The sequence below is a fragment of the Lissotriton helveticus genome, chromosome 3_2, assembly GCF_964261635.1.
Source record: "Lissotriton helveticus chromosome 3_2, aLisHel1.1, whole genome shotgun sequence".
NCBI lineage: Eukaryota > Metazoa > Chordata > Amphibia > Caudata > Salamandridae > Lissotriton > Lissotriton helveticus.
In genome coordinates this window covers 36,001,017-36,026,745 of record NC_136062.1, presented here as the reverse complement: position 1 = coordinate 36,026,745, position 25,729 = coordinate 36,001,017, and the positions used below count along the sequence as shown (strand labels likewise).

The 25,729-nt window shown below is 42.1% G+C and overlaps 1 protein-coding gene across 6 annotated transcripts in view; it reads right to left on the bottom strand.

The window, feature by feature from the left end:
* ATP8B4 (ATPase phospholipid transporting 8B4 (putative)) overlaps window positions 1-25,729 on the bottom strand; it is a 4,589,528-nt gene that overhangs the window by 906,212 nt on the left and 3,657,587 nt on the right. For 2 of the 6 annotated variants that reach the window (XM_078684774.1, XM_078684776.1), the window contains one exon: window positions 6,552-7,258. The exons of the other annotated variants lie outside the window; for them this stretch is intronic. In XM_078684774.1, the coding sequence (XP_078540900.1) occupies window positions 7,049-7,258 (210 nt within the window). In that variant the 3' untranslated portion in view covers window positions 6,552-7,048. Of the gene's footprint in view, window positions 1-6,551; window positions 7,259-25,729 lie in introns of those variants that run through there. 6 annotated transcript variants of the gene reach the window in all.

The window sequence follows — 25,729 nt, the reverse complement described above, 5'->3', positions numbered from 1 at the left end:
CCGCCTTTATTCCCGGGGCGCAGGGAGGGGGCAACACGCCCCCTCCATCCGCCCCTTCAGCAGCCCACCCCCCCTGACCCGGAAGTCTTCTTCGCCTTCCGGGTCACGGTCAGACGCCAGACAATCGGTGGTGGGGCGCACACCCCCACGTCATCACTGGATGCCGGGGGGTCACGCCCCACCACCGGGAAGCAGGGGGAGGGGAGGGTCGCCGCACCGCCATGCGGGCGGGGGGGCCAATGGCCCCCCCTTTTCACATGGTCAGTGACGGCTACCGCCCCCTCCCAATGAACCCTTACCAACCCGAACACAGACATGAGACATAAATATCTTTGGAAGGCGGGGGATCCGAAGACCCCCCGGCCGTATTTATTAAGATATAAAACAATAAAATTGTAATATAAAATATCAACATTTCCTGTGCAAAATAACAGGATATTAGATACAATATTTTCAACAGGTATGAGAGGCTAACCTTAACAAACTTCTAATACAGATTGTTTCCTAACCGAATCTAACATCCTCATCTTCATTTTGCATACTAACATTTCTGGCCATATGGCAAGGTCGCTAACCGGTGTCAGGTCCCACTAGCTGCGCCTCCCCGTAGGTGCGCATGCGCAGCCGAGCCCGTTAATTACTCGGTCCACGCCGTGAACTCCATTTACCCACTAAAGGAGGGCCCTTACTCTGCGCCATTCGCTGACGTCATGAGTACGCGCGGGGTGGCTACCGGCCTATGGGAAGCGTGACTCACCCACCCGCGCACCTTTGAAGCACCAGTTGACCCTGCCCCTGAAGTTCTAGGAGGGGCCATTGGCCCCTCCCCCCCCTGGGCGGGCACCTCCGTGGATGATGCCACCCCCCCAGACCTTAAATAGTTGCTCACCGGTCATGACCTTACCGCATGTCCATACCTAATAAATACAACGACCTGTGGAAAAATAACTAAAGGACAGCTACACTACCTAAATCACCATGTCATGCCAATATTGTCGACTACTAAGGGAAAAAAGGCCTAAGCAAAATTGTAACCAGACATTTTACATCAACACCATTACGTAATAACTGGGAAAAAGGCCTAAATAAAACTTACACCAGATATTTACACAGTAAACCGGTATCAAATAATGCACACAACTTATAATTCCAGGGATGGTGGGTGGGGAAAATTAGGCAGCCCCGAGCGCGGGGCACGACCAGTGTGGGGGAGCGTCCGGGCAACAAGGGCCATATGGGCGCTCCCCCCGCCTTTATTCCCGGGGCGCAGGGAGGGGGCAACACGCCCCCTCCATCCGCCCCTTCAGCAGCCCACCCCCCCTGACCCGGAAGTCTTCTTCGCCTTCCGGGTCACGGTCAGACGCCAGACAATCGGTGGTGGGGCGCACACCCCCACGTCATCACTGGATGCCGGGGGGTCACGCCCCACCACCGGGAAGCAGGGGGAGGGGAGGGTCGCCGCACCGCCATGCGGGCGGGGGGGCCAATGGCCCCCCCTTTTCACATGGTCAGTGACGGCTACCGCCCCCTCCCAATGAACCCTTACCAACCCGAACACAGACATGAGACATAAATATCTTTGGAAGGCGGGGGATCCGAAGACCCCCCGGCCGTATTTATTAAGATATAAAACAATAAAATTGTAATATAAAATATCAACATTTCCTGTGCAAAATAACAGGATATTAGATACAATATTTTCAACAGGTATGAGAGGCTAACCTTAACAAACTTCTAATACAGATTGTTTCCTAACCGAATCTAACATCCTCATCTTCATTTTGCATACTAACATTTCTGGCCATATGGCAAGGTCGCTAACCGGTGTCAGGTCTCACTAGCTGCGCCTCCCCGTAGGTGCGCATGCGCAGCCGAGCCCGTTAATTACTCGGTCCACGCCGTGAACTCCATTTACCCACTAAAGGAGGGCCCTTACTCTGCGCCATTCGCTGACGTCATGAGTACGCGCGGGGTGGCTACCGGCCTATGGGAAGCGTGACTCACCCACCCGCGCCCCTTTGAAGCACCAGTTGACCCTGCCCCTGAAGTTCTAGGAGGGGCCATTGGCCCCTCCCCCCCTGGGCGGGCACCTCCGAGGATGATGCCGCCCTCCCAGACCTTAAATAGTTGCTCACCGGTCATGACCTTACCGCATGTCCATACCTAATAAATACAACGACCTGTGGAAAAATAACTAAAGGACAGCTACACTACCTAAATCACCATGTCATGCCAATATTGTCGACTACTAAGGGAAAAAAGGCCTAAGCAAAATTGTAACCAGACATTTTACATCAACACCATTACGTAATAACTGGGAAAAAGGCCTAAAGAAAACTTACACCAAATATTTACACAGTAAACCGGTATCAAATAATGCACACAACTTATAATTCCAGGGATGGTGGGTGGGGAAAATTAGGCAGCCCCGAGCGCGGGGCACGACCAGTGTGGGGGAGCGTCCGGGCAACAAGGGCCATATGGGCGCTCCCCCCGCCTTTATTCCCGGGGCGCAGGGAGGGGGCAACACGCCCCCTCCATCCGCCCCTTCAGCAGCCCGCCCCCCCCTGACCCGGAAGTCTTCTTCGCCTTCCGGGTCACGGTCAGACGCCAGCCAATCGGTGGTGGGGCGCACACCCCCGCGTCATCACTGGACGCCGGGGGTCACGCCCCACCACTGGGAAGCAGGGGGAGGGGAGGGTCGCCGCACCACCATGCGGGCGGGGGGTCCAATGGCCCCCCCCCTTTTCACATGGTCAGTGACGGCTACCGCCCCCTCCCAATGAACCCTTACCAACCAGAACACAGACATGAGACATAAATATCTTTGGAAGGCGGGGGATCCGAAGACCCCCCGGCTGTATTTATTAAGATATAAAACAATAAAATTGTAATATAAAATATCAACATTTCCTGTGCAAAATAACAGGATATTAGATACAATATTTTCAACAGGTATGAGAGGCTAACCTTAACAAACTTCTAATACAGATTGTTTCCTAACCGAATCTAACATCCTCATCTTCATTTTGCATACTAACATTTCTGGCCATATGGCAAGGTCGCTAACCGGTGTCAGGTCTCACTAGCTGCGTCTCCCCGTAGGTGCGCATGCGCAGCCGAGCCCGTTAATTACTCGGTCCACGCCGTGAACTCCATTTACCCACTAAAGGAGGGCCCTTACTCTGCGCCATTCGCTGACGTCATGAGTACGCGCGGGGTGGCTACCGGCCTATGGGAAGCGTGACTCACCCACCCGCGCCCCTTTGAAGCACCAGTTGACCCTGCCCCTGAAGTTCTAGGAGGGGCCATTGGCCCCTCCCCCCCCTGGGCGGGCACCTCAGAGGATGATGCGGCCCCCCCAGACCTTAAATAGTTGCTCACCGGTCATGACCTTACCGCCACAGGCCAGCATTGTTACCCGACGATCTGGCCTCCCCTCCTCCTACTCTAGAAAGGTCATACCCCCCTTACAAAACCTTCTAACCATGTCAGTATATTCTTGGCCCACAACACATTACCTGCCTCTGTCAAATGTACCCCATCCCTCAGATAGAAATGTTCCCCCCAAATACATCCATGAGGGATTGTCTGCAACCGGGGGGCCCGAAACAATTTATCCAGTTGCGTGTTGATCCTCTTTACCGAGTGATTCAACGCCCTAACCGAGTCCCCCCCTCGCCACTGCCACCGAGGTATAAGTTGAGACCAAACCACCGTGCAACCCGGGCATGTCTTGGCCACCCACCCCGCAGTAGAGATGATTTCCTCAATAAGGATGCGCCTCCCTAGTTTGGCCAGATCATTCTCCCCCAGATGAAGTATCACCACTGACGGGGGGGCGGGGTGCTGGGATAGGATTTTCTGAAAATACTCTGTGAACTGACTGAGACATAAACCCCCCCTCCCGAAGAAGGAGACTGCAAACCCCTTTTGCTCAGCCCTTTTCTTAGTGTCACCTGCAAGAAAGACATTTTTAGCACGCCTCACATACGAGTGGCCCACAATCCATGTCACCAATGTCCGTTGTTCCTTTTGACGCTTGTGTTGAGCCGCTGAAGTTCCTTGATGCCCCGCGGCAAGTTCCTCCCCCGCGTAACAGGTTTGAGAAACTGCAAAAAACAAAACATCCGGCATGAGTCCCTTGGTAAGTTACAACATGTCAATCCGCACACATCGCTTGTAACAATCACTAGACCATCTCCCAATTCTCTTAACATTCTCAGCTGGAAGTCCCCTATCACTGCTTCGGTTGCAGCCCCAATTCTAAAGGAGTGGGTCCCAAATTCCTTGGGGTCCAAGCCTGCCTTCCTGACCGCCGACTCCAAGACTCTCCTAAACTGATACCTGGTCAATGGTGTCCCATCGGCGTGACACAATAGTGCCACCCCCGCTGTCCCTTCCCGCTGCCTGCTAAATACCTCTACGTGCGATACCGGGCAGCAAGGATTGGTCCGAGCCCGGTGGAGCACTATGGTGTCCCCCCCGTGCTTCTTGATCCGTCTTCGATCTTTGAATTGTCACCCACATGGGATCCTCCCTTATCTTGACGCAGGCACAGTGAAGGCGCCCTGTTTGTCTCCTTTAGAAGCTGCTACCAACTCGCCTATTCTCAATGCCCCGTAGAACGCGAACGCGAACGCGGCTTTGAACAACAGTACTTCCCAAGTTGAACTACAGACATCATGCAGTGCTGACAATAAGGCTGCTAATCGCACTAGCCCTATTGGTTTTCTAGAATCTACAGAGTGTCCTTGCTTGCGGCGCCAACCCCTCAAGGCTTTGCGTACTAGAATAGTGTTAGTGGGATCCCTCACGCCCTTGGTCTGCGCAAAGAAGGAGATCGCTGCCCTATGTCTGCTTGCCGTTGCCGCTGAGCGCCCTTCCTTGTGCATCTGTTCTAGGTAAGTCTCAAAGCTGTCCACTTGTGCCCACCTAACCTCCCACTCGCGCCCCCGCTCTCTAACTCTCCCAGTAATTTTAATCAACAGGGCTCATTCACGTTGCCTATTATACACCCAGGTCTCCCCTCCAATTGCTGCCCTAAGGACTCCTGCTTCGCATCCCTTTAGTAAAACCAGCAATTTCCCTGCCCTCGCCGAATAACCAGTGTGCCGATTTACCCGCAGAGGGGAGCGGGGTGAGTAACTCTCCTGACTTGGCCACTAAAGGAGGGCCTTCACATGCTCAAGGGCCCCTATGCGCTGTCGCTCGCAACCAGCGATCTCCACCACACACGGGACGCCGAGGCGATGCACACGTGCAGCTTGCCCGGCTCCCGCTCTCACAAGACCTCACCGGAAATTACAGCCTTGCCGGTCGCCTTCTCTGCCCGGGATGCCGCACTGCCGGTCGCCTTCTCCCCAAAATGCTGCCTTTCCTCCTCCCGAAGTTGTTGCGGCGCTGATGCGGGTCCCAGCAACACCGGATCCACTCGACGACGTCCCTGTAAAGGGAAGAAAAAAGAAAATTAGGCAGCCCCGAGCGCGGGCACGACCAGTGTGTGGGAGCGTCCGGGCAACAAGGGCCATCCGGGCGCTCCCCCCGCCTTTATTCCTGGGGCGCAGGGAGGGGGCAACACGCCCCCTCCATCAGCCACTTCAGCAGCCCCGGCCCCCCCTGACCCGGAAGTCTTCTTCGCCTTCCGGGTCACGGTCAGGCGCCAGCCAATCGGTGGTGGGGCGCACACCCCTGCGTCATCACTGGACGCCGGGGGGTCATGCCCCACCACCGGGAAGCAGGGGGAGGGGAGGGTTGCCGCACCGCCATGCGGGCGGGGGGGCCAATGCCCCCCCCTTTTTATATGAAGTCTGTCAGACAGCTTTCTGTTCGCAGATCTAGAAAGTACTTAAATCCTGGCACCAAACCTATGAAACGCAATTTATAAATAAATGAAACATGCCGAGGAAAACTGCTTATGCAGATGTAGGCCTTGTATACCCCATTTAAGTGATGAGTGTCATTTGAATTTTGAGGTAACCAGAGGCATTTTAAAAGGGGTTCGCATTCACGGAAATGTTCGAAAAGTTCAGTCAAAGGTCAACTTGAATAAAAACGTTTATAACATATTTCCATTTATATATGTCACCCTCATTCGTGAACTACTCATACGAGGAGCGAGCATAGTGTAGCTACGACTACCAGGCCCTAAAAAAAACGGGTTGCAAGCAGAGGCGCTACTAACATGACAGTGAAAGCTACAATCCTAAACTCGTCTTCTGTACCCTTTTATGGAGAAAAGAAAGGTTTGTGTCAGCCTTTCATGCGGAGTGCAGAGAAGCTTCATCAGTTGAAAAAGATGTTATATATCGACATTCAGCTGAAAAAGACGTCTTACACTTATAAGGATCGTCTTCATTCATTACCTCGCAAGAAAAACACACACGTTGGCAGAGTTGTACTCAAGAGCAGTATACTAAAAATTCTCTGAAACATTAAAAAAAACAAAGTCCAGCATAAAACAGAAAGATGAAGCACAGATGTGGTAACAGAGTAGTGATCAGAATTAAAAGGAGTTTACTTTTTATAAAAAAGAAAGCACACTCTAGTAGTACTTTAGAAACATATATTCAGGCAAAATTGGGAACAATAATTTCTTCCAAAACGTTACTGCTCTTGTTTCCATTAGTAGCTGTCTACTTGTATCTAGAATGGAGTTCTGAGTTGAAAAACAACCAATGATTCAATCTATCTAAAACACTTGAGCTATTTTTAGATGCACATTACTCAGCGGTGTTTGGGGCACTTATCACCTATTCAAATGCTACTACTATACTAGCTATAATAGTACCAAATATACAAAGCTGTCTTACATCCAAAAGCCCCTTCGCACAATCTACCAAGAAAGAGTTTTTGATTTTCCGTTGAATGTGCATAAAAATATATGCATTTGCTATCAGTTCCTTGCTTCTTGAGAACACTGGGTTATGTGACGGAGCGGCCTTCCTCAGCACTGGTTTCACTGAGTTCTCAAAGATTCTAAACAGAGTATAAAGTGATGATGTCCGCAGTTTGAAATGCCGAGCGATCTTAGCCAAAACCTCTTGACTCAAAGTTTTACAGTTCTCTCTCTGCTGACACCCTCTGTTTTCTTGCGCACATTATCAGACCGCATGTTCTTTCCAGAGGTGATAAGCTCTCCAAAGCCCTCTTGATGTGCAAAGGCGTAAGAGGATCTTTTGGAACTGTTTCTACGTACTCGCCGTATGTGGAGCTCCAATGGGGTCTGCTTCCCCCGAGTTATCTGCAAATACCGCACCTTAAAGAGAAAATGTGCACATTAATATCAAGTACATTCATCCATACGATCAAATTCTCGTCGGTCTGAAATTCACATTTACTCGAAGGGTGGGCACAGCAACAGATCAGCGGCCCCTTGAAAGTGAGAGTTCTTGCCACTTAAATAAGAGGCAGGGTACTTACAAAACGTTTGTGCGACATATTTTTTGAAGGCTGTATTATAACGGAGTTTACAAAAAGGTGTCCGAAATGTGAGCAGATTCGCAACTTTACAACCTTACTGCCTCACTCTACAAATCAAACATGAAAGGGGATACAGTTTTTACAATGCATCATTTACCACGCCACGCATCCTTTACCATGCAATGCCTTTTCCACCGATGAACTGTCTTACCAAGCAAATGTCTTTACCACGCATGATTTTACACCGAAAATGTAAGTATATATCAGGTAAGTGAAACCCCTTTTTTTATATATTCACTAAAAAACCAAAGGTTACAGGGAGGGTATAGTTAGGCTCAGATTTAACATGCACAAAACCATAGGAATTTATCATTTGTTCTTACCTGAAGAAACTATAACTCATGTCCTAAGGTAGCTATGACTCACACCCCACCATGCACCGTTTCCTCATCAATAATTTTATTGAAAGTGTTGCAGTGATATTATCAATGATCATAGAAGATGTCAGGACTGATGTAATATGTGGGGCAATTAGCAGTGCTTGGCGAGGGCGCAACTTATAGTTTACCTTGGGACAGGAGTTATAGTTTCCTAAGATAAGTATAGCTATAATCACTGAAATTCTATAGTTTAATGTGTGTAAAATCTGAACTTAACTATAATGTCCCTGTAACCTTTGTTTTTTAGTGAATTTCTAAGGTTCTTTAAAATTCTAACTATAACTTCCCTGTAACTTTTTTTTTTTGTCCTCATATATGCCACCAGATGTTATATGCTCTAGATGGGTCTCACCGGTGCCTTCTATACTGACTTTATTGATGCCGCCCTGGGGTCAATATACAGCAACCAGAGATCTCCTAGAGGCGGGTTGTTTCCTTATCCCACTCCCCTGCCATTAAATGAAATGCCTCAGGCTAGGGGAGGACAGGACCGACACAGACTTCTGGCATAATCATTGGACCGTTTACCTGTTTAGCCAGACCTCTAGTTTTGACCATACATTCTCTGAGCTTTCCATCCGACCAGCCATGTCCATCTTGCAAACTTTTGCACTATACATTTAAATTATAGTAGTAATTTTAATCTATATTTATTCTTCTTGCACATTGGTTGTTGTAAGGACCACTGTTTCGGATAAATCAAAATGAGGGGGCAGGGGGACATGTGACCACCCTCCTCAGGCCAATTTGGTCACAGAGACCCCATCAACCTTGCGCTCTGTCCCTTTTTAAATTGGGAGGGGAGCATGTAACCCCCCTCCCTGGATCAATATTGGCTCTGGGTATCCCATCCCTCGAGGCCTGCATAATGGGGGCCACATAGGGCACAGAGCCCGCTCCCGGCCCCATTTAAACCCTAAGGACCTGATTCCCCGGGGCCAGCCATATTCTAAATTAATGGGGAGCACGCTGCCCCCTCTTTCTCAAGATGATTTCGGCCCCTGGAACCCCATATCCTGGGGCCTGCCAATCAAAAATGAGGAAGAGGGGACATATTCCCCCCTCCCCAGGTCTATTTGGCACCAGGTACCCCATTCCCCCGAGGTATGTTCCTTTTTGAAATGGGGAGGGGGCACATAGCCCCTTCCCCTTGGCCAATATCGGTGCCAAGGACCTCATCCCCCAGTACCTGGCCGATACAAAATGGTGGGAGGGAGGCTGTGTGTCCCCCTCCTGATGCCGATTTCATTCCCGGGGACCCCATCCCCCAGAGCCAAGCCAGGACAGGCAGCCTCCCATCCTGGGCAAGCCTGGCCACCCTCCCAGTGCCAATTTCAGCCCAGGGTACCCCATCCCACAGTGCTTGGTCAGTCAATGGTGGATGCCCTGGTCCCAGGTACTCCTGGTTGTTGGGGACTGCAGGGGATTCCCAGTGCTTTTACGGTGCCAGCCAGCTTCCTGCCTCCAGCGAGAGATGGCATTTCTCCAACATTTTTGCTGCTCCCTGTGTGCAGGAGCAATTTCTTCATCTGTTTCCCTGTCCTCTTCATAGTGGGCAGGGAAACAGATGAAAATTCCACTCCCAGCACGTGGGAGCACTTTTAATGGTCCAGCCTGCTTGGAGTGGATTCAGTGTTTGCATTTGCTTGGCTGGAGCTTTAAATTGCTCCCACCAAGTTAGAACAAACATGGTATGTCCCAGGGGTGGGTACCCGAAGACGCAGCAGGAGCTTGGCCCTGGGAGATGCGGTCCCCGGGGTCAAAATAGGACCAGTAGGGGAGCCAAGCCCCCTCACCATTCAGCATATCGGCGGGGCCCTGGGGTTTGAGGAGGTTGGCTGCATGTGCCTTTCTCCTCCAAACATATTAATAATACACCAAGTACACCCGGGGAGCCGTTTAAAAAAACAAGCTTAGGAGACTGTTCTTGTTGTTTTAAATTATTTTTGCTATGGATTTGTGCCTCCACTGTGATTTCGCACAAATTAAAATAAAACTTCTTTGCCCCCTGGCGGGGGGCTTCTGGGACCCCACCACCAGGCCTAGGGGTCAGGGTATTCCTGCCCGCTTCTGTTTAAAAAAAAAAAAATCTTGGTACTTGGCTGAGTCTGAGTACTAAGATGACTGCCAACACTTCCTGGATGACGTGTTGGCAGCCATTCAGATCTCATCAAGAGATCTGTTGGATATGTGGAGGATTCATGTCCCTAGAAATCTATAAATCTTTTTTTTAATAACTCCAAAACTACTGAATAGATTTACACAGAATTACAAAATTGGCTTTTTCTAGACCAAGAACTAGCTTTCTGCAAAATTTGGTCTAATTCCGTTCAGCGGTTCGGGCTGTAGTCATGTCTAAAATCCCTATGGGAAATTGCATGGGAGAAAACACGCTTTTGGCCCCCCTTTTACCTGGCCCACGCTTGACGAATCACCTCAAAACGTTTAAGACAGCAGCTTAAGTGAGTTGTACATGATTTCTTGTAAAAGTTTGTGAAGATTTGTCACACGGCGCAAAAGTCATTAACAAAACTAAAAGGCTTTGTCTATGGAAACTAGGTCCTAACTATAACTACCTACTGGTGACCGCCAGCAGGTAATATGTATTAGGAAATAGGGTAAGAGCATTTTAAAAGTTTAGAGTGGTAAGGGTATTTTTAGGTATTTGGGGTGGGTACAGGTATTGTTGGTAAGGGTATTTTTAGGGTTTAGGCTGAGTAGGGGTATTGGTTGGAAAATGTGTTTTTAGGGTCCAGGCGTGGGTAAGGAAATTTGGTGTTAAGGGTGTTTTTAGGGTTTAGGGGTAGGCATTGATATCTGGCGGTAAAGGGTGTTTTTTGAGTCTACGGTTCCGTAGGAGTATTGGATGGTAAAGGTGTTTTTAGGGTATAGGAGCGTGTGGCGGTACTGAGTGGTAAGGGTGTTATTAGGGTTTAGGGGTTTGTAAGGGTATTGGGTGGGAAGGGTGTAATTAGGGTTTAGGGGTGGGTAAGGGAATTGGGTGGTAAGGGTATGTTTAGGGTCTATAGGTGGGTAAGGTTATTGCATGGTAAAAATGTTTGTAGGGTTTAACAGTGGGTAGGAGAACGGGGCGTTAAGGGGATATTTAGGGTTTAAGGGTGGTTTAGTTTAGGGACAGATAAGGAAATATATACGTGTGTATGTTTTTCTTCTTTAGCTGCTCAGATATTTTGTTTTTGAGAGTTCTATTTCACTGTCATGTTGTCACCCACTTGGGAAAAAAGATACTGTGAAGTTAAGGTGCAATTTAAATACACTGGACTGAATTAGGTCAAATAATTAAGTCAATGGATTATCACAAGGAAACAGTTACACCTATTTATTTTAAAATTGACAATTTCAAGACTTGATGATTTATTTATGTGATGCATTTTGAATTGTATATGTTTAAATTGTTTGAGTAAATTTATATATATATTTTACTTGCTTGTGTGTCACGCACAGAGACCACTTTTTGTGAGTGGTGAATGGTATGCAGAGTGTTTTTGTATGACCATCCTGCTGAGAATGCAAGATGCTGCAGTTATATATATATATTTATATATATATATATTCACTGAAAAAACCATAGGTTTCACACCTGTTATAGTTAGCTGGAAGTTTTACTCGCATAAAACCATTGAAATTCCCACGTTATAGTTAGTTGGACTCACTATAACTTGCGCGTGCAATGCACTGCTGATGACGTCACATATTACATGACACCATCCAGTGAATGTGTGTCTTTTTAAAAAATAAATATGTGTTATATATGTATATGTAAAACTTGATGGAAGAATAAATGTTTAAATAAGTGTTTACATGGATGTTTTAAAAAAAAAAATGGATTGGTTAACTGGTTTATTAAGTGTATCTTAGTGAATACATATATTAGAGAGTAATGTTTAAATATTTAAATATATGTATTAGTGTTTCACTTTGTGTATAAGTGGCTGCATGGGTTGGTGAGTAGCTACATGTGTATGTATATGGGTTATTAGATGTTTTTCTTAGTATCAGTATGACTTTTTGTATGGTTTGGTGGGGGTATTACTTAGCACATAGATGCATGAATGACTGACTCTCTCTTTGTATGTGTTTTGAAGACAGCATATGTGCAGGACTGTATGGGTGGATGAGTGTGTATATATGTGTGTTAGTGAGTGAATGACTGTCTCACTAGTGTCTTTATCAGTAACTACATATGTTTTAATCTAGTATATGTGAATATTGATGTATATAAGTGAGTATATGTGAGAGTGAGGGATTGTAAGAGTTCCTGTTTAAATAAGTATGTGTTTCTATAAGTCAATGTTTAAGTTTCCTTAGAAGTAAAGTGGTAGTGTGTGTATAGCTGTATATGCAAATAAATGGATGTTTAATAGTTTATTTGCATGTGTGAGTATGTGTGAGAGTATCTTTTGGATGACTGTTGGTGTGTAACAGGATGTATAGGTGTATCACTACATATGATGAGTGAGTATATGTATGAGTGACTATATAGAACTGTTGGTGAATGAGTGGATGTGTATATAGATGGAGGAATTATTGAATTGGTTGTTGTAACTGGTATGGGTATCTCCATTTTTTTGAAAATTTTATTTTTTATTTTTGAATATGTGTTTCAAGGGTTACATTACAGTGAAAGGAGGTCTGTCACTCTGTCACAAGGATGGTGTCATCAGTGATGTGATGAGTGATGTCACTGACCATGTCATGAGTGATGTAATATGTGACGTCATCAGCAGTGCATTGCACGCGCAAGTTATAGTGAGTCCAACTAACTATAACGTGGGAATTTCAATGGTTTTATGCGAGTAAAACTTCCAGCTAACTATAACAGGTGTGAAACCTAGGGTTTTTTCAGTGAATTTAATAGTTTTTTTAAATGCTAATTCCTAACTATAACTGGTGTGAAACCTATGTTTTTTTCGGTGAATTTCAATGGTTTTTTAATAGCAAAGCTCTATAGGTATGAAAAGTAATATTTTTTATAACGAATTTTATATTGTATAATTATGTAATAGTTTTTTTTTTTTTATTTAATTTTTTGCCCCGGAGCACTCCCGGGGCGCGTACCGATGCGCTCACCGGTAAGCGCAGTGTTACGGCGCGCCCCGGGGCGCGTACCGGTGAGCGTCCCGTTAGCGCTATTCCCGTGAACGAAAACAACATCGTGACATATCGCATAGCCGCGTGATGCGTCATATGACGCACGGCGTAAGCGCACCCGGAAGCACGCAAGTGCATACGATCGCGCAACGTCCTAAAGCGCTTACGCTACGCGCCCCCGGGCGCGCCCCGGGGCGCGACTACGGGCGCGCCCCGGGGCGCGTAGCGTAAGCGCTTCGGGTCATGTGATCTGAAAATAACACTTTTTATTGGTGCAGATCAGTTTTGGTTTCCAAATGATGAAAGCCCGGATAATGTGACTTGAAAATAACACTTTTCATTGGTCCAGAAATGTTTTGTTTTCCAAATGATGAAAGCCCCCACCTTTTTTCCTTATTCTGACTTTGTCCTTTGACTAAGGAAGACCTGTTTGGAGATCTGTCTCTAATTTGTTCTACTTTAAAATGGCTACAGTAGCAGCAGCAGCTGGAGCATCTGCACCACCACCACCACCACCAAGAGGACCACCACAACATCACATTGTTGGTCAAGAAGAAGAAGAGGAGTATGAGGACGAGGAGGGGAGAAGGACATTCCTCCCAGAAGACACTACCCCATATAGGCCAAAGGAGCACATTGTATGGGAGTTTTTTTCCATCCCAGAGGGCAAGAAGAAAGTGAATGCCCCAAAGGTGACTTGCCGAATCTGTGGCATGGAACTTTCAAGGGGGAACCCTAATAGGAAATATTCATTTGGTAATTACACCATGATTCGGCATATGCAGCGCAAGCATCCCAACAACTATGCTGCTGCAGAGGTGAGAGAACTGGCCAGTAACCCTCCCCAATCTTCATCCAGCACCTCCAAAAGAAAGCAACCCACTCCATCGGGACCAGACACAAGGGAGACGATGCCAATCATACAACTACGGTTTGGTGAATTCAGGGTCACTTGTATTTTTTGTGGTAAGACCATCAGCTATGGTGAGCAGAGCGTAAAGCTCATCGTTCTTGCTGGTGACAACCACAATTGCCCCAAAAAACCCTAATTTTTTCCTGTTTTTTTTTGCTCCAGTTGAGCCGTTTACAATTCCCTGTTTTTTGTTTCTCCCCATAAAAAATAAAAAATAAATATAAAACTGTTCAGAAAAACCAAAAAAAGTAAAAAAATTCAAAAAAAAATAAAAAAAATATAAAACAACAAAAAGAATTAAAAAAAAGTTCTTTTTAGAACTACCTCCAATTTATAAAAAAATGCTACATTTTTTGAAAACTGGCATTCTTTTTTTCATTAGGGTACGCGCACCGGGGCGCGCACCAAAAAAAAAATAAAAAAAAATAATGAAGGAGTGAGCATGAGGGAAGGAGACAGAGAGAGTGATGTTAAGAGAAAGAGAGCTAGAGGGAGCAACACAGAGGGACTGTGTATTACATAGTAAGACAGAGAGAAGGTGTAATAGGGTGTAAGTGAGAAAAGGAAAATGAATAAGGGAGTGAAAGAAGGGAAGAGAGAGGAAGAAAAGTAAAGCAGAGGTACTGGGAGAATGTGAGTGGGTGTTGAAAGTAAAGGGAAGGACAGTAAAGGATGGGGAATGAGGGGTAGTGACGGAACCGGAGTAAAGGAACAACGGTGATGGAGGGTTAGAAAAGAGCAGTGACTGTAAGTAAAGAGGGGTGAAAGAGGGTGGATAAAAGTGAATAAGGATAAGACATTGGGAGTGACAGAGAGAAAAGAGAGAGAGAGTACAGGAAGGAGTGACTGAAAGGTAGTGAGTGAAGCAGCAAAGAAAGGTAAGTGAGGGAGTGTGAGTGAGTTGTAGGGAGTGAGCATGATGAAAGAGTATTGATAGAATGAGGGGACAGACACAGCGACGGTAAGAGAGACAGAGTGAGGGAACGGAAGTAAGGAACTGTGAGGACAGACGGACTGAGAGAACGAGTGAGAGGAGTGAAGTAAATGAGTAAGAGAATGAGTGAGGGAGCAAAGGAAGGGAAGAGAGTGTAAGGGAAGTAAAGCAGGGAGATTGAAAGAAGTTGAATGTGGTAGGACAGTAGGGAAAGAGGAGTAAACATGGAGGATAAGAATAAGTGAGCAAAGCAGAGTAAGGAAACAGGAGTGAGGTAGGGTGAGAGAATAGTAATGAGGTTAAAGCAAAGGGTGATGACAAATTACATTTTTTTAGTCATACTTACCATATAATTAATGTAAATTTAATTACCTGTTTCAACTACACTTTGTATCTATGAAAGAGGAAAAAAAAGTTATAATTAGTAAAATATATATTTTAAAATAGAAGATACAAGTCAAGAGGTTAAAAATCATAAAAATGTACTAAGAAATAAAGTAAGAGTGAAGGACACAAAAAGGGAAATAAAGTAATGTAGAAGGACAAAAAGAGGGAAAAAGAAATAGAAGGAGAGCAAATTACTAAGAGTAAGGTAGATACGTTCAGTGACAGAGAGGAAGAGAGAAATGAACTGAAGGTAAGAAAGATACTAAAAGAATGTGAGTTCCCAAAAGTAAATCAGAAAACAGGAGTAAGTAAAAAGGGAATGACTGAGAGGGAAAGGAGTCTGATTGAGGATGCATTTACAAAAATGAGGAATGGAAGATGAGTGAGAGTGAGTGAAGGGGAGTTACAGAGTGAAGGGATGAAGTGAGAGAGTATAATATAGAAGGATTGAGGGAAAAGGAGTGAGGAACTTAGTAGACAGAGGGACTAAGGAAGGACTGAGTGAAGTGGAATACAATGAGTGAGGAAAGGAAAATGAGTAAGGAAGAAAAAGAAGGAAAGAGAGGGGAAGGGGAGTAAAGCAGTGGAACAGAGAGAATGTGATTCGTTGATGAAAGTAAAGAGAAGGACACTGAATAATAGGAAATGAGAAGTAGTAATGAAACCGGAGTAAAAAAAAAAGAGATGAAGAACTATGAGAGAGGAGCAGTGAATTTGTTTCAAGAGAAATGATAGAAGGTAGATAAACATAAGTGACCATAAGACAAGGAGAGTCAGGGACTGAGAATATAGAGGTAGTGAAGGAAAAACAAAGAGAAGAGGACAAAAGAAAAGAGCATAGAAAGATAAGTCAGGGAGGGTGGATGAGTTATAGTGACAGACTACGACAAAAGAGCTGAATGAGTAAAGAGGAATTACTAAAACAGAAAAGAAGGAAAACACGGAAAAGGGAAATAAAACAGAGAGACTGAAAGTCGAAGACTGATGCAAGGGAGAGAGGGGATGCAAACAGTTGAAATGGGAATAAGGGATTGTGAAAGAAGTGGAGTAAAGGAACGGGGGTGAAACAGAGTGAGAGAAAGACATTATAAGTGAGTAAAAAGAGCTGAAAGAGGGTGGAAAAAGGAAAGTAAGTGTGAGACAATGGGAATACAATTTAAATTAAACAATACAATCTATAGAATAACTTGTACAACATGTTACATAGTTTATTTTTGCTGTTCTCAGAATATATTGAATTTCACTTAAAACAGTGAGTTCAAATTACTCATCATATGACAGCGGGGAAAAAAACCCACAATCTAAAAGATTGTGTTTTAAAAAAACCCTTATAAACTTAAAAATCACAAATGTACACTAATATTTCATTCACTTACTTTTCCTTTAGGCCAAATAGTATATCATGAAGGTCCTTTTTGTTGGAAAGTACTCTGCTGTTCACTAAAAAATCAATTTCATCGACTTTCTAGAAGAAAAGCTCCAAGAAAATCTGAAATATTTTTATTATTTTCAAATACTCCTTTTTTTCAGTCATAACTCTTTGCTCATTCCTTCACTTTTCCTTAAGGCCAAATAGTGTCAGATGTATGAGTATATTTTCAAATTACTTAAAAGAAACTCTGAAATTACTGTTTTCCCGACGTTCTGAAAGAAAGGCTCATACAACACTTTCACAATATTTAAATATTCATAATTCTATCTCTGACTTACTCATATTCATCATTTTGTATGATACTGATATCACTTACTATGAGATCCACTTACAGTACCTATATGACAACTCAATTTTTTATATTATCTTGATCACTTTTACTCAGAATATAATTTTAAACAGTAAACTAACTTTTATTAACTGCTCCCGTCTTCATAGGCCAATTACCTTTACTTAAATTTTGGTTCTAAAAACACTAGGTAAGAATTTTTGTAAGTCAAAAGGCAAACGTTGTTTGAAAGTCAAATGAGTATCATTACAGTTAGTCCAACTTTTTCGACATTTTAAATAAATTGTATAATGCCCTGATGTTGTTGAAGGACCGTCATGATAAATAATAGCTACAGTTGCAAAAGTTCTTCCTGAAATTGATAACTGAGAAGCCACAACATTTTTAATAGAAGTTGTCAATTTAGTTCCATCAGGTCTACATCGTTGGAACATTAAAATGACATACTGACCATAATTTTGTATAAATAATGTGGACAGCATTGCAGACTTACATTGGGTACATATCATATTGTGATCAGCTGCTTTAACTAGATTATTAAAAGACACTGATTTGCAGTCTGGTAAAGTCAAATATATAAATCTTTCAGTGTCTATTCTAGTACTACTTGATAAACTACAGTTGTCGCAGTCATGCTGCAATTGATAAGAAAGGCTAAAAAGATTTTTTATATCTACTCCTTCATCTTCCAATACATCAAACATATACATTACAAATTCCTGACAATCCTGCTGAATATTCTGTGAAAATTGATTTTGACCAGAACATATGTCTAAAAGATTTCGAATTTCTGAAACACTTTCTATTTTTGCTCTATCACTGTTACATTTCTCAAACACAGAATTCAATAAACAGCAGAATGTTTGATCTCGATTTTCAACAATCTGTTCTTGTAGATTTTGAAGAAAAAAACCAACATTAACCACTACATTAGCATAGCAGTTGACACCAGAACTGTTTTCAAATTAAAATCCAACAACATCTTCAACAGAATCCTTTTTCTTTCTGCTTACAATTACAGTTTCATCTACTTTTTGTCTTTTTGCTATTACCTCACTGCAATTATTCTCATTTCTTCTTTTTCGGCCTACTACACGTTTTTCAAACAGAGGATATTGAGGCAAATGTGGAGCATACTCTCTTCTTAACCTATTGTATTCTTTAACACAATCTAGATCTGCACAAATCTTTGTCTCATCACACTCAACCAAGTACAATCCTGATAAAGTTCTGACTCGTGATAATGTCACATATGCCATACCTTCTTTACACACAGAAGTTCCAATGTTCACCAGAGCACTATCTACACTTAAACCTTGAGATTTATGAATTGTCACCGCACATGCCAGAAAAATAGGAAACTGTTTTCGGCGTGTTTTCACAAGCAAAAATCTAGCTGAACAACGACAAATTTGTTGTATTTCGTCAATGCCATCAAATTTAATTTTTAAAATTTCGATTCCATCTCTATTTCTGTAATTCACAAAATCAACAACATGACCCATTGCTCCATTTACCAGACCTCTTTCAACATTTAAATTCCTTTTCAAAATGATACGACAATTTAAACACACATTCAGAGTCTTTTCAAAACCAGCAGTTTTAGATATACTCTTCTCTAATGAATCCAATTTTGATTTCAAATTTTCAGACAAAATAATTGTTGCTCCCATATGCTCTATTTTATCTATAGCTTCCAGTTTCACAATCTCTTCATTTTCTAACTTTAACATTTTGTTGTTGAAGATGGAACATTCTTTCACAGTTGGCATCAAACATATCCCAGATTTGTTCTCAGTAATTTTCTTAAAAATATTCTCTGGAAGAATATTTTCATCTGGATACAAGTTTGAAATTAATCGTGCAAAGCTTCCTTCCCATGCTCACTTAGTTTTCCGATTCTTACATCTTGTAGAATATTTTTATAATCTTCATCCTTTGCCTGTCGCATATTTTGAAGCAGTTCTGCATATTTGAAGTTTAACCATATATTAACATTTCCAATGTTTCCTAGGCACTTCCTGGTATCTTCATGTGTGAGCATTTTAAACACAGGTTGTCCTTTCACTGGAGTCAACTGCAGTAGATCTCCAAAAACAATAATGGGTTTTCCTCCGAATAAGACATCATATTCTGTTCTAAGAATTTCTTGCATTCTCAAATGCACAAAAGCAAGCATTAGATTTGAGACCATGCTTACTTCATCAATGATAAGAAGTTTCATTTTCTTCAGGATTCTCGAAACTTCAGAACAAGCATCTCCAGATAGCTTGTGGTATTGCAATTTATTATCATGCTCAACTGGTAGCATCAGTAAACGATGTAAAGTAATCCCTTTAATGTTATGTGCTGCCAGCCCAGTTGGAGTGGTAACAACACAAGACAGCGGTGATTCAGTCCTTTTCTGCAGATAAGATGCAATTGCTTTAATCGGAAAACGTTTTCCAGTTCCCGCTTTTCCACTCACGTACAGTCGGACAGGCTTAAATGATGTACATGAGCACTCTTTTTTCTCATGACTGAATCCATGTTGAACCTGTTCTGTGACTTCGTCATATATCTGTTTCTGCTCAATGTTTAGTTGTTTCACCAACTCTTCTAAGTTAATTACATCCTCTTCAGCTTGTTCCATAGCTCTTTCCACCTCATCCATGGCAGTGGCAACCTCATTTTGAAAATTTAGTCCTCTTAGTGGATCCTGACTCAATGAAGTAGAACTCTGACTGTCTTGAGAACTCGCAATCTCTGCAGCAATTGTTGCTTCTTGCTCTATTTCTTCGTTCAACATTTGCAGATAATTTGGAAAAACAGGACATTCTATGGTATCCTTCGTTGCATTAAAAGAGTCTTCGTAACAGAGAAAATCTCCAAGTAGTTCCTCTTCTGTACGCCATGGTTTAAAGAGTTGCAAAAGAGCCAAATAGTAAAATTCCCTTTTGTCTGGATTTTCGCAACTCAATTTTCGATGATTAATCAAATGACCTTTTCTCTGTTTCACTAGACATCCTTCACATCCAATGACAGCATATATTCCATTATTGATATCTTCTCTGATGTTCCTCTTATAAATATATCTTTGCAGAACATCATAGAGACAATCGTTCTCAAGGTAAGGACTTCTATTTGGATAGTATGTATCCAACATGTTTGTCTTCAAAATATCTGTACTTTCTGGTTCTTTCTCCGACAAATACTCTATTTCTTGTACAGATTTCAAAACTCGGTTTCGTGTTGCAGCAAGACCTAGACTTACCCAAATCATGGTTCTAGATTTGGCATATAGACTTGCTGATGACAATCGATCAGAACATTCATATGCTCCAATTTCTCGATGTGACAACATCTTTAGACTGTAACTGTATAATTTCTTGCTTAGACTCTTTTCATGTGAAATGTCCTCCCACATTTCCTTCAGTTCTGTCTTTTCTTTTTTTGTGATGTAAGACGTCACATATCGAGCCACAGCAATAGAGTTGTCAGCAACTAATTGAATATCCATGTTAGCATTCCACATGGACAAAATCACTGGGTTGTAGTCGTTGATGTACTTGGACTCTTCGTTTCTTTTTAAATTGTATGTATTTTTGGGTGATTTCCTCGTCACAGTATGTCGCAGAGAAGACATCAAATTATTTACTCTTCCTTTAGAAATCACTGGTCGTGGAAACCCGAAACGACATTTTGTGTAGAACTTGTCCTTGTTTCTGAATTTTCGACGACAGTACTTTCCACAACAATGGGATTGAAAGCGTAAAACTTGCTGCCTTAAACTGTTTTCTTCGGTAGTTTTCGGAACAGCACATGTTGAATACTCTTCAATGAAGCTCATCACTGTCTCATCCGAATCTGTTCCAAATTTGGGTGCATCTTTAATCCACAACAACATATGTATGTGAGGAGCACCTCTCGCTTGGTACTCCTTTCTCCAAAAGAAATCCAAAACCTCTCCAAGGGGAGGATTTTTTTTGTTGTAATGAAAGACATCATAGCTTCAAATCTATGATTAAAATATCTGCATACATTCACTGGATCCAAAGAACACAGTTCTCCAGGTGTTTTTAATTCTATATTTTGTATATTTGCATTTGCCTCGCGTATAAATTGAAGTAAGTCGTCCCATGCATACTCGGCACAGCTAAGAGTAAGGAACCATGTAGGAGTTCCTAAGTTTCTTAGCATACATTTCAATTCCCCATGACGACGGTACCAATACTCGTTTGTACCACGCTGACATGCCATGAGATTGATTAGATGAGATTCCAAAATATTATCTTGCAGATTAACTTTCTCCATAAAGTCCCTCGCCGAAACATTTTGTAGATGTGCTCCACTTTTCAGTATGTGATTTACTGCATAAGAAAGCCCAGACAAGTCACTTTCATACAGTAGATGAAACAAATATGGGATGCATTGACGAAACCTTGGATCTTCAGCATATAATCTTAAAGTCCGATATTCAGATGCTGGAATTTGAAGTGGTCGATCGTCATATCGTCCACCTCGACAAGTTGGAAATAGCTGTGGAAAACAACGAGCTTTCAAACCTTCTTCCCATACACTAATGGGACTTCCTTTTGCTGATTTCATTTGAAACAAGTCAATTGCATTCCCCATTACTTCTTTGGAATGCAAAGGATGAACAGTATAATGTTCATATATTTCTTCACTTATAGACACATCAACTTTTTCAATTTGGCCAGCTGAACAATCACTGTCATCATCTGCAGCTGTTTCCTCTGCTCCAACACATACATGTTTGTAGTACTCATTGTTTTTGACCAAATACAACGTTGCCTTTTTGACTTTCCTAACATCCACTAAATCTTGCCAGATTTTCTTACTCTTTGTTGGAACCCCATTAACTAGAATAACCAGAGGTTCCTCTTCCACTTTCTCTACACCAATTGTATCAATATTTTTCTTGAAATCTAGAGGCAAATAAACAACTCTTCCCTTTAATCCTCTCTGTAAATCTGAAGGAGGCAATTTCCCTATCTTAGGCTCCATGCGAACAATTGCCTGAAAAGGATGGACACATTGAATCAAAATAGACTCATATGTATTTAAATCCATCAATTCAGGAGGAATGTCTACCAACTCAAGATTATTATGAACAGTTCTAGCAGGCATTCTGTTTTGATTTAATTTATTATGCCAATATTTACAAATACGCTGATCAGAACTCAAATCAAAAGAATTCTCCACCCACAAATAAGTTGCAAAATCCTTCCACTCATAATTATTTATCTATTCACTTTTTACATATAAATCAACTAATCTAGTTTGATGCTTATAATGAGTTTGTCGACAACACACACAAGTAAAATTAGGCCTTTCACTTGATTTCACCTTAAACCTGGTAATTTCCTGGTCAAACATTTCTGTACTTGAAATCTGTACATTGTCTTCCACATTACCTTGTATTACTGTGTCAATTTCTACACTGTCCTCTTTTTCACAAAAATAACAAATCTCAATTTCTTCACAAATCTTCTTCACATCTAATTCAGTTCCATGCAAAAGAGCACTATTTAACTGTTTAAGCTTAAGTGCTGGACTTTTTGCATAATACAACCTTCTCACTAATTTCCTCATTTTGTTATGATGCACTGCTAACATCCTAAAATGATGAAAAACACTCTGACAGACTTTTCTAGAAAGACAAGCCAGTGAATGCCCTTGCAAGCCTGTGTTTTCTCTCACTCTGCAAGGATCTAACTCTTGCAACATCTTCATTTTCCTTTTTTGACTTTTCTTACTATATGTACGTAAGAAATTACGAAGCACATCGATTGAATCCTGTCGCACACTACAAATACTACTACACTTCCAAGTGTACACTGGACCCTTAGTACGTCTCCCTAAAACTTAATCAGCTAACACCTCTTCTGCTTCTCTAGGCACAAGTTTCTCTTTTTCAATCGGACAACCGTCTTTCACCTCATATGCTCGACCACTGGTGTCAACTGCATGCACCAAATCATTCTCCTGGAAGTAACTCTCCTCATTAAAAAATGGCTCACAACTTGAACTATGCATCCATTCTCCAGAAAAAACTTTACAAAAATTTGTCCGAATAATTACTCTTTTGCATCTACTCTTTGATTTGAAAACATCAATTGTCTTGTTAAGTGTCCTAATGCTATTGATTACTAAAATAAATAATTTTTTCTTAACTTCAAAAGCCTGATCAACAATCTTCTCTACACTTTTCTTTTTCTTATAAAAAGCAGCTCTCTGTTTACCTTTTTTAATATTTTTTAACAATTTTAAAACCACCCTATTGCGAAACATACGTTTACGAATGTCCCTAAATTGATTTTGCCTTCTATTCCTATACATATTATTGTCTCCTGCTGCAGTAGTAACATTTTTTGGGGATCTCTCCTTCCTCTTCAAATTTGCTCTCTCATTCTGTACATTCACATGTATATTATCATTTTTTTTTGGATCTACATATGTTCCGAAAAAAAGACTTAGTTGTCTTACCAGGAGCTTTTCTCGCGTTTTTTGAAGTATTTGTTGTAGGAGACTGCTTTAATTCCGTTGCTGTTTTTGATTTTTTCCGCTTAGCATCTTTCCGTCTCCTCTGCCTTGAGGGCATATTTCCTTACTATTGAAATCTTGATTTCAATATGTGGTAAACAAATTAAAAAAAAAACTCATTATAGACCACTATTACCAAACAACAAAGCAATGACAATAAGCAAACGATATAAACACTATAATGCTTATACATATGACCTTATCTCTGTTTTTTAAATGTTATTCTAAAAAAATATTTCGGGCACATGAATTGGTTTTACATTATTGACAAGGATTAGATAGTATCTGCATGATTAAAAAACATACATTTGCACATTTCACAATCATATCACCTGTGTTTCCTCAGATTAGTAAGCAGATTGTACACATGAGGTAAGGCCTGTCCTGGGGAACATAGGTGGTGAGACCGGTGTCTAAGAGTGCATTGGATTGGACTTCATGAAGCCTATCCCCCACTGCACTCTTAGACACAGCCCTCACCTCCTTTCCACCCATGGACAGACCTCTCTTCCACTACACTCTTCAACACAGGCATCACCTCCTATGCACCCCTGGACAATCCTCACCTCATCTGCAACCCTGAATAGACCTCAACTCATCTGCACCATTAGACAGGCCTCAGTTCATCTACATCCCTGGACACGCCTCATCTCATCTGCACCCTGTTACCATCAATTATACTCAATGTATTGAGGCCTGTCCAAGGGGCACAGATTAGATAATGCTTGTCTAAGGGTCAGAGGAGGTAAGTCCTCTCCATTGCACTCATGGACACAGGCCTCAACTCCTTTGCGCCCCTGGACATGCCTAACCTTATCTGCACAATCCACTTCCTAATTTGAGGAAACACAGGTAACATACATTTCCTCTCTCTTGCAAACATTCCTACCAAGCATTACCAAAAAAATGACACAAACCAAAAGCAAAGAAGCTCAGTGTCCTTCCTAATCTGAGGTAACACAGGTGACATGATTGTAAAAGATTCAAATATTTTTATGTAATCATGCACACACTATTTATTCCTTCTCAAAAATGTAAAAGCCATTAATTTGCCCCAAAATCATTTTTTGAATAACATTTTAGAAACAGAGCGCAGGTCCGATGTACAAGCATTCCATTTCAGTACTGAAAAACTCACTATTTTACAAAATACATTTCCTCTCTCTTGCAAACATTCCTACCAAGCATTACCAAAAAAATGACACAAACCAACAGCAAAGAAGCTCAGTCTGCTTTCTAATCTTAGGTAACACAGGTGACATGATTGTGAAAGGTTCAAATATTTTTATGTAATCATGCACACACTATTTATTCCTTCTCAAAAATGTAAAAGCTATTGATTTGCCCCAAAATCGTTTTTTTAATAACATTTTAGAAACAGAGCACAGGTCCTATGTACAAGCATTCCATTTCAGTACTGAAAACTCACTATTTTACAAAATACATTTCCTCTCTCTTGCAAACATTCCTACCAAGCATTACCAAAAAAATGACACAAACCAACAGCAAAGAAGCTCAGTCTGCTTCCTAATCTGAGAAAACACAGGTGACATGATTGTGAAAGGGTCAAATATTTTTATGTAATCATGCACACACTATTTATTCCTTCTCAAAAATGTAAAAGCCATTAATTTGCCCCAAAATCGTTTTTTGAATAACATTTTAGAAACAGAGCGCAGGTCCGATGTACAAGCATTCCATTTCAGTACTGAAAAACTCACTATTTTACAAAATACATTTCCTCTCTCTTGCAAACATTCCTACCAAGCATTACCAAAAAAATGACACAAACCAACAGCAAAGAAGCTCAGTCTGCTTTCTAATCTTAGGTAACACAGGTGACATGATTGTGAAAGGTTCAAATATTTTTATGTAATCATGCACACACTATTTATTCCTTCTCAAAAATGTAAAAGCTATTGATTTGCCCCAAAATCGTTTTTTTAATAACATTTTAGAAACAGAGCGCAGGTCCTATGTACAAGCATTCCATTTCAGTTCTGAAAACTCACTATTTTACAAAATACATTTCCTCTCTATTGCAAACATACATACCAAGCATTACCCAAAAACATGACACAAACCAACAGCAAAGAAGCTCAGTCTGCTTCCTAATCTGAGGTAACACAGGTGACATGATTGTGAAAGGTTCAAATATTTTTATGTAATCACGCACACACTATTTATTCCTTCTCAAAAATGTAAAAGCCATTGATTTGCCCCCAAATCGGTTTTTCAATAACATTTTAGAAAC